The sequence below is a fragment of the Orcinus orca genome, chromosome 15, assembly GCF_937001465.1.
Source record: "Orcinus orca chromosome 15, mOrcOrc1.1, whole genome shotgun sequence".
NCBI classification, from domain to species: domain Eukaryota; kingdom Metazoa; phylum Chordata; class Mammalia; order Artiodactyla; family Delphinidae; genus Orcinus; species Orcinus orca.
In genome coordinates, this window is record NC_064573.1 from 86106834 (window position 1) to 86122091 (window position 15258).

General features: G+C 47.5%; 1 protein-coding gene across 1 annotated transcript in view; it reads left to right on the forward strand.

The window, feature by feature from the left end:
* The window catches only part of TMEM132C (transmembrane protein 132C), a 373010-nt gene that overhangs the window by 247468 nt on the left and 110284 nt on the right, over nucleotides 1-15258 (forward strand). Inside the window, exon 3 of the mRNA XM_033440664.2 lies at nucleotides 2184-2330. Coding sequence (XP_033296555.2) covers nucleotides 2184-2330 — 147 coding nt within the window. The remainder of the gene's footprint in view (nucleotides 1-2183; nucleotides 2331-15258) is intronic.

Sequence of the window (15258 nt, forward strand, 5' to 3'; positions counted from 1 at the left end):
TTTTATATTGTTCAGATGTTGAACCTCAAAGTAATCCTCTTCCATTTCTTTGGGGTTTTTTCTGCTTCCTAGGACAAATGTCCTCAACTCTATCCATCAACCATTCCACTGATTTTCCATTTCTTCTATAATATCTTTAATTTCCAAGGGCTCATTTTTCCCTTTCTGGGTTTTTTAAATAGCAATCTGTTTTTGTTTCATGATTGCAGTATCTTCTCTGATGGCTCTGTGAATGTGAATGATTGTGTATTTTGTTAATTGTGGCCTTTCCTGCATAGGCTCTATTTTCTACAGATTTCTTTTTTCTTCTTTTTTTTTTTTGCCTGTTTTGTTCCCTATGTCATGTAGAAACTTTATCAGTGTCCTAAGATTCTTGATTCTTGTTTGCTCATATTAAAAAAAAAAAAAAAATGAAGGACTAAAAACCATTAGAAGCTTTGAGCCCGTAGATGGGCCTTGGTGACTACAAACTTCACTGAAAAGTAACCTGGCTGGCTGGTCGGACCAGTAACCAGGGTCAGGACCGAATGGTCCAGAATCTGGTATTTTCGTTAGAAGGTGAAGGTCCAGCTTTGGGGACAAAGGCCTAGGAATCTCAACGTTCAGTGTGCGTGATGTCATGCAGTGACTCTGTGATTGTCATGGTATCAAATCTTCATGGTCCCCCCAGGCCCGACATGGCGTCTGGCAGTCACCCTGTTACAGGGAAAGGGAAGTGTGTTTGCACCTGGCCGCTTCATAAACATACTTTTAGCTAATCCTCCTTATTTTAGCCCTCTTGGACTCCAACTTTTAGTGGTCCCACCAGTTCCTGAGATGGGGGGATTCCATGGTATGAATTCTGCTCGTTCTTAGCTTTTCTCGTGGACGGCTCACGACTTAGTTTGAAAGTTCAGCTGACCCTTTTACCCCCTTGTACATCAGCTTACTGGTCCCCAGATCGTTTACGTTTGCTGCACCTTTCTCCCCATCATCACGGGTCTTAAATAGTCCCCTCGACTCTCCTTTAAGTGGGATTTGGGAAAAGAGGATAGGCAGGTATATGTGTTCGATCCGATCTTTTTCTCACCAGTTTATTGATGAGAAAACTGAGGTTCAGACAGGCTAAGAGACATAGCTAAAACAACAGTTCTAAGAGGACTGCTTTGCCTTTTTAAAAAGTCCCTGGCTGGGGCTTCCCTGGTGGCGCAGTGGTTGAGAGTCCGCCTGCCGATGCAGGGGACATGGGTTCGTGCCCCGGTCCGGGAAGATCCCACATGCCGCGGAGCGGCTGGGCCCGTGAGCCATGGCCGCTGAGCCTGCGCGTCCGGAGCCTGTGCTTCGCAATGGGAGAGGCCACAACAGTGAGAGGCCTGCGTACTGCAAAAAAATAAATAAATAAAAAGTCCCTGGCTGAGCTTGTTCCCAGAGGAGACCCAGCAAGTCATGTGAAGCAGGTTGGGGACCTGCCTGCACTGATAAAACCGTAACTAACATTTATTAAGTGCGTGTTGTATACTTGACAGCGTTCCAATCTCTTTATATGTGTTAATACACTTCATCATCACAACAGCTTTATACTGGGGGTTACCATTATCATGTCCATTTACAGGGGAGGAAAGTGAGGCCCAGAGAGGTTATTATTTGCCCAAAGTCACACAGCTACAAAGTGGAGAAAGCAGTGTGTGCACCTCCACCAGGGTTTCTGAACCTGGGCATTTGGGGCCCTTTGGGCTGGGGAAGTCTGTGCTGGGGAAGGGAGGGCTGTTCTGTGCATTGGGTGCCAGCACTCTCCCCGCGGTTGAGACAACCTAAAATGTCTCCAGACGTCACCACGTGTCCCTGCAGGACACAGTCGCCCCTGACTGAGAATGACTGGCCTGGGCAGGCTGGCTTTTCTCCTGACCCCTCCGCTGAGCTACTTCTTGGTTTGGGGACTGCCTGAGGCCGCTTTCCGTCACCCTCAGTCCTGAACAGCAAGTCCCGTGATTCCTGGGTCTGTGGGTAGATCCCTCTCTCACTCCAGTCGCCAATTCCCCGGCATCCTCCGCCTCTGAGGCCCCTCGTCTGACTGTGCCACCGGATATGTAAAAAGCAGAAAAATGAAAAAGAAAGCAACGCGCGCAGCTTAGCGGAGGCGGGCGCATTTGGAAAGGCCGAGGCAGTAATCTCTTAGCTCTTTCTTGCTCTCTTCGTTCCCGCAGAGCCAAGGTGAAGAAGGGGGTGAACATCTTGAGCACGCGGACCAGCGAGCCTCGCCAGTGGGACATCAAGCCGGAGCTGGGCAACGGCGGCAAGCACGCCACCGCCGCCCTGGTGTGCCAGCGCCTGGCGCCCGGCGCGCGCAACAGGTAAGCGCGGGGTCCCCTCTCTCCGCGTCGGTGACCCGGGGTCCCATGACCCGGTCTCCGCCTAAGATCCCTGCCTTAGACTCACAGTAACCACTGCTTAGCGGAGCTGTTACACCTTGGCTTGGAAATCTGGGGACACTTACATCACCTGTTGTAGCTTCTGGCATCTCCGGCAGGAAGGGCAGGGCGCTGATTCTGCGGGTCTGTTGTTTGGGTTTGGGAGCAGAAATTAGTTTGCACGGTCTATTGTGCTTTGCGGAGGCTTATTCATTCTCCTCACCTACACTCTTGTCCTCGAGGCTGTGTCATCTCCCGTTGCCCTGCCGTTGCCCTTGCTTATCAGAGGCTGCTTTCTCACAGAGTGTCTGTCCTTTGCGCAAAGGGTGTGATATTGTGATTTATACTAAGAAATACATATTTGGTCTTCATCCCTGTTCCTGGCATAGAGCTCTGAAAACCGTTGCAATTTCGCAGAATGAGAGCGTAAAGCTGTCTTCTGTTTACGTTAATAACGTTACTTTTGGAAAGCCTCCTAGGTCACCTTAAGATGCGGGTTGCAGGGTACCAACCATGTGATTGGAGGAGGGTTGGACCTTTCAGTCCCACCCCTGGCCTCCGTGTTCGAGAGGGAGACTGGAGACTGAGTTCAATAGCCAATGGCCAATGAGTTAATCAACGGTGCCCATTTAATGAAGCCTCTGTAAGAACTAGAAAATACTGGCTTTGGAGAGCTTCCGCGTTAGTGATGGCGTGGAGATTTGGGGAGAGTGGCGCCTGGAGAGGGCATGGCAGCTCCGCCCGCTTTCACTGTGCCTTACCCCGTGCGTCTCTGTCACCGGCTGTTCCTGAGTTATACCCTTTCATAGTAACCAGTAACCTGGTGAGTCAAATGTTTCTCTGAGTTCTGTGAGCCGCTCCAGCAAATTAATGGAACCCAAGGAGGGGGTCATGGTAGCCTCTAATCGTTAGCCCGAGGGTCAGAAGCACACGGGACAACCTGGACTTGCGATTGGCATCTGGAGGTGGGGACAGTCTCGTGGGACTGAGCCCTTGACCTGTGGGATCGGACACGATCTCCAGGTAGGTAGTGTCAGAACTGAAGTGAAGTGTAGGACACCCAGCTGGTGTCAGAGTATTACTTGGTGGTGGTAGAAAAAGGACACACATCAGAATTGGTGTCAGATTCATAAAGGATTAGACTCAGTCTTCAGTCAGGAGGACTTTAAAGACAGGAGGTGACAGTCGGTGGCAGTGATGCATAGGGGTGGTATGTGGCGGTCTAGACAGACATTCTGGAAGATTACTTAACATAATTGCTTTCTGTGTATAAAAGCAACACATACTCGTTTTAGAATATTTGTGAAAACAACTATATGAGGACAAAACTTAAACAATATATCAATATCCCTTCTACCGAAGGATAACCCACTGCTAACGTTGATTCATTTTCTTCCCATGTTTAATGCATAGATAACATCTGCGTATACTAAACGTGTAGTAGGTTCACTTATTTTACAAATTGGTATCATAATATATGTCCAGATTCTTAAGATAATTTCACTTATATTGATAACATCTTCCTTTGACATTAACTATTCCTCAGAGGTATTTTAAGATTCCATCACATAGACTTAACATTCCATAAATCACCATATCCCTGGTTCGGGCTATTTAATTTGTTTCCAAGTTTTATTTTCATAGATAATGCAGCAGCAAACGAGCTTTCACATGAATTTTGTCCACTTCTCTTTTTGCTTGAGCTGGCTTCTTAGAATCAAAAAGTTAGATCGTTTTTTAGGGCTCTTGATACAGTCTGTCAGTGTATTTTCCTGAAGGGATGAGCGCTAAAGGAAGAAACATCCACTTCCATTACTGAATGTATTTTCTTAAGTGAACTCTTCAAACCTGCCCAGAAAAACTCCACAAATGCTCCACTGCATTTAGAAACACCCCAGTTCTTTCGGGACTTCCCTTGTGGCGCAGTGGTTAAGAACCCGCCTGCCAATGCAGGGGACATGGGTTCCAGCCCTGGTCTGGGAAGGTCCCACATGCCGCGGAGCAACTAAGCCCGTGTGCCACAACTACTGAGCCTGTGCTCTAGAGCCCGTGAGCCACAACTACTGAGCCCTCGTGCCACAGCTACTGAAGCCTACACGCCTAGAGCCCGTGCTCCGCCACAAGAGAAGCGACTGCAATGAGAAGCCTGCCCACAGCAACGAAGACCCAACACAGCCAAAACTAACTAACTAAATAAATTTATAGAAACACCCAGTTCATTTATCTATAAGACCCTTTCCTCAGTCCTGCCTTCCGTGTGTAGCCAGCAAACACATCTGGTGTGCTGAACAGCTTCCTGGATCAAACACCAACCTTCAGCATCATGACGCCAAGAAGGATTGTTAGTACATCTGAGGGGTGAGTGTTGGGCGTTTCACCATGTGAAAACGTGGCTAGAAAGAAATGCATGCATGGGTCCCTTGCTCTAAGCACGAGATCAGAGGTCAAATTAAATCTCCTGAACCAAATGCACATAAAATCTAATTAACCCACAAGATTAGCGTTGATTATGCAAGTTAAAGGGAATGTGTTCATTAACAGGCAATGGATTTGTGTGTGTAAATAGTTCTTTATGTCACAGTCAGAAGGAGTCTCAAAGCGAGGGAGATAAGCTTTGCTGTATGGGAGCAGGTTCTGAAGAGTCCTGGTGGCAACCCTGTGTGTTCTGATCTTCTGGGAATTTGACGTTGGGACCAGGTGTGTTTGCGGAGATCGTAAACATCGTGCGTGATTTTCCGCTGTCAGCCGCGCTGGATGTCACGGTAGCGGGAACTGTGGTTTAAAATCAGCGTTTCCTTCCTTCTGAATTCTAGAGGTTTTTTTCCTGCTTTGAGTTAGACTGGCCACAAGCCGGGTGGTTGTGAGGGCCTGGAATTCCCTGCGTCCTCCTGGGTTTCTTTACATGATGTCTTAGAAGGTAATGGTTGCCTTTGCGGAAGAGCCGCCACGTCAGGACTGGGGTCGGGGCTGTGCTGAAGCCATCCAGTGCCAGCTTGTGAAAGCTGATTGGGTTGCTCGAATCTCCTCCCCAGTCTCTCATGCGGTGACCAGCAGTATTTACACCATGGCAATTGGCAAACATCACAAACCAGGACTTCTGGCCATTGTCGGAGTACTGTTTACCAGCACACAATGGAGGGATGTCCCCGCTCACTCACTTCCTCAGCTGGACTTTCAGAAAACATTCCTTGGTTCACGTAAGTCTGAGGTGCTATGCTCCGTGCCAGGTCAATACCCACTGAGTCAGGTCCAGACCCTGTCTTCAAGGAAACTAAAGTCTGTGGAGCACGTAGGAACAGACTGACCGCAGCTCAAATAAAGGCTTTCGATGACATGGAAGGTGCAAACTTCACAGGAATGTGAGGGCTTACTTCCCTCTGCCTGGAGAGCACAGGCCAAGAGTATTTGTTATCTAGTGTTTTGTAAGAAAACACCCCCAAACTGAGACGTTTATTTATTTATTTGAAGAGCATCATTTTTAAAAATATTTATTTATTTATTTTCGCTGCGCCGGGTCTTAGTTGCAGCCTGTGGGATCTTTGTGGCAGCATGTGAACTCTCAGTTACGGCATGTGGAATCTAGCTCCCCGACCAGGGATTGAACCCACCCAGGAGCGTGGAGTCATACCCACTGGACCATCAGGGAAGTCCCCAAAACTTAGACATTTAAAATAAAACGTTTGGGCTTCCCTGGTGGCGCGGTAGTTGGGAGTCTGCCTGCCGATGCAGGGGACGTGGGTTCGTGCCCCGGTCCGGGAAGATCCCACATGCCGCGGAGCAGCTGGGCCCGTGAGCCATGGCCGCTGAACCTGCGCGTCCGGAGCCTGTGCTCCGCAAAGGGAGAGGCCACAACAGTGAGAGGCCCGCGTACCGCGAAAAAAAAAAAACCCAACACGTTTATTGTCTCATAGTTTCAGCGGGTTAGAGATCCAGGCACATCTCATCTGGGTCCTCTTCTTGAGGGTATCTCACAAGGCTGCAATCAGGGTGTCAGCCAAGCTCAGTGGTTTCTCACCTGAAGGCTCAACTCGGGAAGGAAGCACTCGCAAGCTCATGAGCTTGTTGGCTCAACCCAACTTGAGATTCTCAGAAACATAAGGGCCCCTGCTTCCTTCCCTGGTGAAACAGCCTCTTCTGTGTACGGTTGGGAGGGAGAAGACCATCCTTCAAGACAGCTGTTTCATGGAGCATTTCCCCCCTGTAGCCCAACACCTCTGAAAGATCTTGTGCACTCTGGTCCTGGAGCCACGTCTGTACACCCTCAGATCCAGGAAGAGACGTTGCACCTGGGCCATACACACACCCAACTGTGCTGCGTTTAGTTTCCACCCCGCTGGAGTAATGTTTTAGCAGTCTGAGCATCTCGGCAACCACACAGAATCGACTCACACCCTACTAGATTGTGCTTCACCCTTCTGGGTTGTGAGGCCAAGGGAGCAATTAATATCCTGTCCGAACCCCATGACTTTAAGTGAATCAAGCACCAAGCAGATGCCTCTGTGGCAGCAGGCAAAGAAGATGAAAGGTGTGGATGGCGTGTTTGAGCACAGGAACACATTTTGTGGTCCTCTGAGCATACGTTCCTTGGGAAGCATCTTCTCCTTGCTCTTTTCTCTCCCTTCCACCTTCTGAATCTTTTTCAAACCTGGGATCTGGGCTAGTCTGAGTATCTGGGGATCAAGAATTTCATAAAGTCTGGGAAGTAAGCCCAACATTGAGGGAGGGCACAGCCTACCCAGGGCTCCCCTCGACCCCAGGCTTGCACCTTTATCTAATCCACGCTTTCGCCCTAAGCTTTCCCTGGGTCTTACTCTCCCAAGTTCATTCCTTCAGGAGAAACGCCAAAAATTAGGGTTTTCTTTAAACTATGGGCATTCTTTTTTTTAATTTTTGTTTTAGTTACTTATTTTTTTTGAAGTATAGTTGATTTACAATGTTGTATTAATTTCTTCTGTACAGCAAAGGGATTCAGTCATATATATATATACATTCTTCTTCATGTTCTTTTCCATTATCGTTTTTCACAGGTTATTAAATATAGGTCCCAGTGTTGTATAGTAGGACCTTGTTGTTTATCCATTCTCTGTAGAATAGCTTACATCTGCTAGCCTCAACCTCCCAATCCACCCGTCCCCCATCCCCCCTCCCCCTTGGCAACCACAAGTCTGTTCTTTATGTCTGTGAATCTGTTTCTGTTTCACAGATAAGTTCATTGTGTCGTATCAACCTCCCAATCCACCCGTCCCCCATCCCCCCTCCCCCTTGGCAACCACAAGTCTGTTCTTTATGTCTGTGAATCTGTTTCTGTTTCACAGATAAGTTCATTGTGTCGTATTTTAGGGTCCACATACAAGTAGTATCATATGGTATTTGTCTTTCTCTGTCTGACTTACTTCACTTAGTATGATAACCTCTAGGTCCATCCATGTTGCTGCAGATGGCATTATTTCATTCTTTTTAACGGCTGAGTAGTATTCCATTGTATATATGTACCACATCTCCTTTATCCATTCATCTGTCGATGGGCATTTAGGTTGCTTCCATGTCTCAGCTCTTGTGAATAGTGCTGCTATGAACACAGGGGTGCATGTATCTTTTTGAATTACAGTTTTGTCAGGGCATATGCCCAGGAGTGGGATTGCTGGATCATATGGTAGCTCTATTTTTAGTTTTCTGAGGAACCTCCATACTGTTCTCCATAGTGGCTGCACCAACTTACATTCTCACCAACAGCGTAGAGGGTTCCCTTTTCTCCACACCCTCTCCAGTGTTTGTTATTTGTAGACTTTTTGGTGATGGCCATTCTAACAGGTGTGAGGTGGGACCTCATTGTGGTTTTGATCTGCATTTCTCTGATGATTAGTGATGTTGAGCATCTTTTCATGTGCCTGTTGATGGGCATTCTTGGAAGTTAACAGGGAACTCCATGCTGGTGATGCAGCCTCCAGGGTTCTGAGCAGGACTCGCTCCCCACTGAGGGTCACTGCGTACCACCTGCAGGCCTCCCGACCTGGCCACGCACACCTGTGCTGTTATCTCCTGAACGCCTGTATTTAAATGGGTTCACTTGTGCATTTTAAAAGTTCCATATTAGGTTTTATTTTTAAAACATTAGCATTCGGGGGGACTAGATCTCTCTGGGGAAGCAAACATAGTATCTCAAATACAGAAACGTAAATAACAGTAATGTTCTGTATGTTTCACAGTGCTTGACAACATACAAAATAATACTCTGTATTTCGTAGTTCCTGGCAGTTTACAAAATGCTTTGTGTATATTATTTCAGTAACTCTTCTCCATGGTTTCCTGAACTGAGAGTCACACTGTTGGGCAGATAAAGAAAAGAAATGAAGACATTCCGAGGCAGAAAGCATCCACTTGAATATTTGTGCAAATGCTTTTTTTTTTTACAATGTTTTCTTCTAAAATAAACTTCATGTCTATAAATACATAGGAAAAGCTTATATTCACTGCATGAATTAAAGGCGAGTGTAAACAAATACAATTTAAATGAACAACTACTATTGATGGCTAACTGGCTGGTGTTACCAGCAGAAGGCTCTGCACTTGACCTTGGGGTTAGAAAGGGATTAGCAAATACCCAGGAGGTGTTAAAAATACACTAGCCCCAAACGGAGACTTTCTTTTTTTTCCTCCTTATTTTTTCTTCCTTATCTTTTTATTAACCTTATTTTCTTCAGTGCCCCCATGTCACCTTTATAATCATAAAAAATGTATTAAAAAACACATTTTAAACCCCATTCCATACCTTATGTAGCTATTACCATTATTATACATATAAATCCTTTTATATAGTTGGGGTCAGCCTGTGATAGATCCCCTTTCGTAACTTAACGTTGCCGAAGCCCTTTGCCTGCCCCAAACTTAGTTTGTTCATTAGCTGCCTAACAACTTATTAAGTAAAAAAACCTTAATTTATTTTGAGAGCCCCCTGGTGTAGGGCATCTCGGTGGTCCGTTCCTAACATTCTCGTGTACATAAATCAGCGGTGCACATTTCCATGGCTATATGGTCCCTCCCCATCCCCCCTTCCTGGGGGACTGCAGGGGTCTTGATGCTGCAGGTGAGATTTGCAGATCTACGTTACAGGCGTGTGTGGTCAGCTGCAAGCTGAGAGGCTGCCCACACAGCAGGGCTCAAGCAGGGACCCTCACAGGAATCGGACCATTTCACCAGGGGCTGCAGACACAAAGGAGCCAGACAGCTAGCCCTGCATGCCGGGTGAGGTAGGTGGAGAGCAGGACAGACCGCACCCACTTAGGGGGACGCTGGAACCTTCCCAGGTGAGGACGCAGGCCCCGTGTTGCCCGATCTCTGGATTTTTTTAGAACAGCTGAAAATCCAGACTGTCCTACAAAATCTCCCGATTTTTAAACATTTGCTCAGATTTTTTAAATCACAGTGTAGATCAACCAAAAGGAATATTGTTCAGGAAAACAGTCCATCAGTGAATGAATTGTGCAAAAGTGGCCGGTTTGAACCGGTTGCACATTCCACTTCGGGTAAAACTGTGCTTGTTTTCTTTAGGGGGTTAATTGCCTGTGTCTTCAAGGCATCAGATTGGCAGCAAAATAGCCTTCCTGGGCCTGGACTGTGTGTCTCTTTTAGAGGGATTTATAACTGAGGCGAGGCCTTTCAGAGATTCAGCTCACCTTCACTGTCACCACATACCTGTGACGCCTTCTAAACAGACCAAGTGTCATGACACTGCTGTGCTTCCAGCACGTGTTGTAAACTCTCCTTGTTCCTCCTGTACCTTATCCTTGATCATCCTCGGTTTTCATCAAGCTTCAGCCCTACCAGGAAACCTGCCTGGGGCGTGGTGTTTCCTCCTTCCCAGCTTCTGGTGTAGTGGTCGGTCAGCCAGCATCCTCCAGCCAGCCGGTCTAGACGGAAGACATCCTCTGGGTCCTTGCACTTCCGGAGAAAACCCAAATGGTACTCATCCCACTCTTCCCTCTACTCAGGACGGCAGCCACCGCCCACAGCTCCCAAGCCCCTCCGTCAGTACGCTTCAGGCGTGCTCTGCGGCGAAGGAGACCAGGTCAGTCAGGCAGCTCATAAAAGAAGAAGGGCTTTTCCAAAAGCGAAGACCATTGAACGTGGAGAATAAGATGCCCAGTAGGATTCATTTTAGCAGCCTCGATCACAGACCTTAGATTCACAGCTCTGCTCAGCTGTTTGTTTTCGGAGAATTCTGGGACACGAGTGTGCTCAGAGCTGCTGAGTGTGAACCGTTTCAGCAGAGCTTCTGGGAATGATCCACAAAGATAATCTGCTGTTCCCTGAAGGAAATTGCCCAGACTGAGGTCTTTCTTTAAGAGCTGTTTAAAGATGGCGCAGAAAATCTGCTAGGCAAACGCCCACGAATGAAAACCCCCCCATCAGTGGGGTGAAGCGTGCACTCCAGGTCCCTAAAGGGAGAAGTCTAAAGCGTCCCCACTCGGCCCATCCTAAACTCACAGCAGACTTGTGTCAACATCTGCAGCAGAGAATTTATTGATATCCACGCTGTGTGTGTGCTCCATAAAGTGTTTGTTTTCCTCCCACTTTCAGCTGTGACGAAGGTTAAAGCCCTGATGGTTGAGGTTATAGGTGTTTCCTGTGATTTATAGAAACTAAACTCTCCCAAGGGCATTTGCTGGAAGCCCCTGGGAGCCGGGGGGAAGAGGTAGAGGATAGGCTTTGAAGCAGCCTGAGAGAAGAAGAGATTTTCCTTGGAGACCCAAGAGCTGGTTCTGTCATCAAAACTTGATCTGACGTCTGAAATGGCCATTGGGTTTCTCCATCGCTTGGTGCTGTTTAGAAGTAGAGCATCAACCATAATTAAGTGAAGTTAAGTCAGACAGAAGAAGAGAAATATTGTATGATACCACTTTTATGGGGAATCTAAAACAATGATCCAGTGAATTCACAAAATGGAAATAGACTCACAGACATATAAAACAAACTTAGGGTTACCGAAGGGGAAAGAGGGAGAGGGATAAATTGGGAATTTGGGATTAACAGATACACACTACTATATATAAAATAGATGAACAACAAGGCCCTACTCTATAGCACAGGGAAGTACACTCAGTAGCTTGCAATAGCCTATAAGGGAAACGAATTGAAAAGAATATATATGTATATGTGCGTATATATATATATATGTATATGTATAACTGAATCACTTTGTTGTACACCTGAAACATTGTAAACCAACCATACCTCAATTAAAAAAAATTAATTAAAAACAGAAGTAGAGCATCCGTGGTTTAGTGTCCCATCGAGGCTGCCGACAGTGAAGGCCACCTGCTGTCCAAGGCAAAGCGGCATACTTCCACAGAGAAGGGATGGCTGCTGGGGTCAAAACCAGCGCCTAGGACGAGGCACCCGGGAGAGCCTGCACGATGGTGGATGCACTGGACACACCACCATTTCCCCCAAACCCTACTGTGATATTCACATAATCAGTCTTCCGATGATGGCCCTGTGTACAAGAGGTTGTGTTTTCCAAGAATGTTCTCGATGGATGTGTTGTCAACGTCCCCATCTGGCCTGCTCTCTGGATCCCACTACTCTCCCGTTAAGAGAAGGAGTCTTTGTCTCCTCCCCTGGAAGCTGGGTAGACTTCAGTGACGGGCTGACGACCAGTGTGCAAGCAGAGGTGATGCTACGTGACTTTGAGAGCCAGGTCACCAAAGAGCCTGCAGGCAGCGTGTCAGCATCCTGATGCCCTGAGGCCGCTATGCTGTGAGAAGGCCCAGCTCTCCCTGTGTATGCCCTGAGCAAGGCAGAGGATGGCGTCTAGCCAGCCACCCAGCCGAGCCCTTCCAGAATTCTTGATTCACATTAAAACGATCGTTTTATGCCGCTGAGTTTGGAGGGCGATGTATGACACCACAAGAGGTAAACTGGGTCACTGAGTACCCGGAGGGGTTGAATTACTTGCCAACCTCGCCCAGCTATTCAGGGCCATGTGAACCCTGTTCTGTCTGATTCTAAGCACTGCCCTCGCTTCTCCCACCACAAGGAAGAGATTGCTAAATGAAGAGATGCTGAAAGGCTTGTCCTCTTACCCTGAAGGCCCTTTCCCAGACTCATTTATAGCCTTTCATGGCCAGAATGACGAGTTTTCTGTTTTCTTCCTCCCATCGCAGCCCGATGTGTGGTCCCCAGCCCAAACTGAAAATGTATAAAGTAAATACATCTCTCAGCATCTGTCCTGAAACAGTTGATTGTATCACGTTCATGAGTCCCCCAAGCTCTTTCCAGACCAGTAATTAACTGTAAGGGGAGTATGTGGGGCCAGCGCCATGGCCACCGGCAAGAGCAGGTGCATTTCGGAATCCACGGTCCTGCTTCCGGCACCCCATCTGACTCAGAGGCATGGGCGAAGTTGTCCTCCTGAAGCTGTCCCTACACTACTGGTCCTCAGAGAGCAAACTAGGTACTAGACAGGGCTGTGGGGACAGTGCTGTAATACCTCAAGGCTCTATGTGTTACGTTCAGAATCCTCCAGCCACCACCGAGCTGCCATGAGACCCTGGTTTTATCCACATTGTCTGAATCCTTTAAACCTGGGGAGCCTTGTTCAGATTGAGGGTCCTTCTCACACCTGACTGGTCTTCACCAGAAAGTGGCAGACAGCAGTGGAAATGAACTATTTCCCTTTAAAAAAAAAATGTAAGGTTAATTTTTTTTTTTCTTTCTGCACCCAAAGTAGAAGCTTTGCTCACGTGGTGTCTCCGCTCCCAAGTATCCCATGAAGCAGTGTGGCACCACGAATAACGAACAGCACGGCCTCTGTTGCCCAGGCAACTGGGATCCAGGACTCAGCTCTTCTACTTGGAAGCCGTGCGGTTTTGTGCAGACGAGTCCGTCTCCTCGCGTCTTATCCGCAGGGGAGGTGATGAATGACAGAAGTACCTTCGTGGAGTACTCGTGAGAATTAAAGGAATTGGTTCTGTCAGGAGCCTATGTACAGTGTTGGTTCTTGTATTTTCCGTGGAGCAAAGCTTCTTTTAAGTTCTTCCTGACTTCTTTACACAATGGCCCAGACTTCCTTGCATTGTAAGTGTGAAAGAGGCGCAGCCCTCTTTCCTGATGGTGGCAAATGTCAATCACTGAACCACACTGTCCTGCCGACACGGACGTCATCCCCCAGATCTGGAAACTCGATTCTGCCCACCTTCCTCCTCGTGCCTCTGCTGAAACTCCTGGCTCACAGTTGATGGGGTTTCCGTAGCTGGTTGGCTGTGGGCTTTGCTCTCACCCTCAGGGCAACCTGAACTTAGAAGGGGGTGGCAGAGACGGAGGGCAGAGGAACAGCAGTAACCCGTGGGCACCTGTGGGTGGACTGTTCCTTGCTTGGGCTATGTGTAAGCCAGCCCCAACGGTCGAAGGCTTGTCGTAGTTTGTCATTTTACTAACGCACGTTTTCCCCTTCTGCTTTTATTATTTTTTTACTCTTCATTTATTTTGGTGGGGGGTAGGGGGGTAGGGAATACATTCACACAGTTCTAAACGCAAAGTGTAGACAAGCCGACATACCAGAAGACTACATCTTCCTCCACCTACCCAGCCCCCTTCCCCAGAGGTCATCAGAGTCCACGCTTTATCACATCCCTTTCCAAAGATATTTATTTTATACCTATGAAAACACACACACACATACATATATTTCCTCCCCCACTTCAATTTTAAACACATGTTGCTTCTTTTTTCGCCTAGCGATATACCTTGTAATTTTTCCGTATCAGTACATACAGTTCTTTATTCACCTTTTTTTTTTAAGCATCACTTATTATGATATATGGCATCATTTATCTGAACCAACACCCTATTATTAACTGGTCTTTAGGTTCTACCGTCTTTGGCCTGGACTTTGAATAACCTTGTCCAAACACCATCTTGAACTTCTGTGATTATTTCTGTGAAATAAATTGCAGAAGTGAGCTAGCCGAGGAAGGTGGTAGAGGCATTTGCGAATGTGATGGGTATTGACATGTTACATAGAAACCGTATTGATTTACACCACCGTCCACCACGCCCACACCCCGCTAACAAGCTCTTTGATCTCTTGATGCTCGGATTTTATTTCCTCGTGCATGACTGGGCTGGCAAGCAGCCTGAGAGTAGCACGCAAGGTGGGAATCATGGTGTGGATTTTTAGGATGTCGCTGCCAGTCCATCCTGGTAACTCCTGGGAAGTTCTGGGATGGCATCTGTGGCCCCGGGGTCTGCAGTGTCCCTGGAGCATCTCCCCTGGGTGTGCAGTGGATCTGCCATACAGACAGCCGCTATTTATGAACTCGTGCAGCATATAGGCTGTACGTTAGGTCTCTGAATTCTCACCTAATCTGAGCTCTCTGCTCCCCAGTCGCAGCCCCCATCCATTCTGCTCCAAATAGCCACAGAGTTCTGTTTAAAACATAAATCAGATCGCGGAACCTCTTATTGTTTTGGCCTTCCAGAGCTTCCCATCACACCCAGAATAAAATCCCAGCGCTTCACCTTGACCTCCGAGGTCCTGGAGGTGATCTGGCCCCTGCCCGCCTCCCTGGTCGTACCCTTTATGCTTCTGTCATCAGTCACCAATCTTCTTCCACCCTGGCCGCTGTGGCACCTGTAGCTCACGATCCAAGCTTGTTCCTGCCACAGGACCTTTGCACCTGCTATTTGCTCTGACCGGACTCTGCATGACTGGATCATTCAGATGTTTAGGTCTTAGTTCACCTGTCGTATTCTCAGAGAGGCGGTCTGTGACCGCTCACACGGGTCACCAGTTTCGTTTTCTTTCTAGAACTCACCAGTGTGAAATTACCTTGTTTCTTTACTATCTGTCTCTTCCCAAAAGTATGTAGAC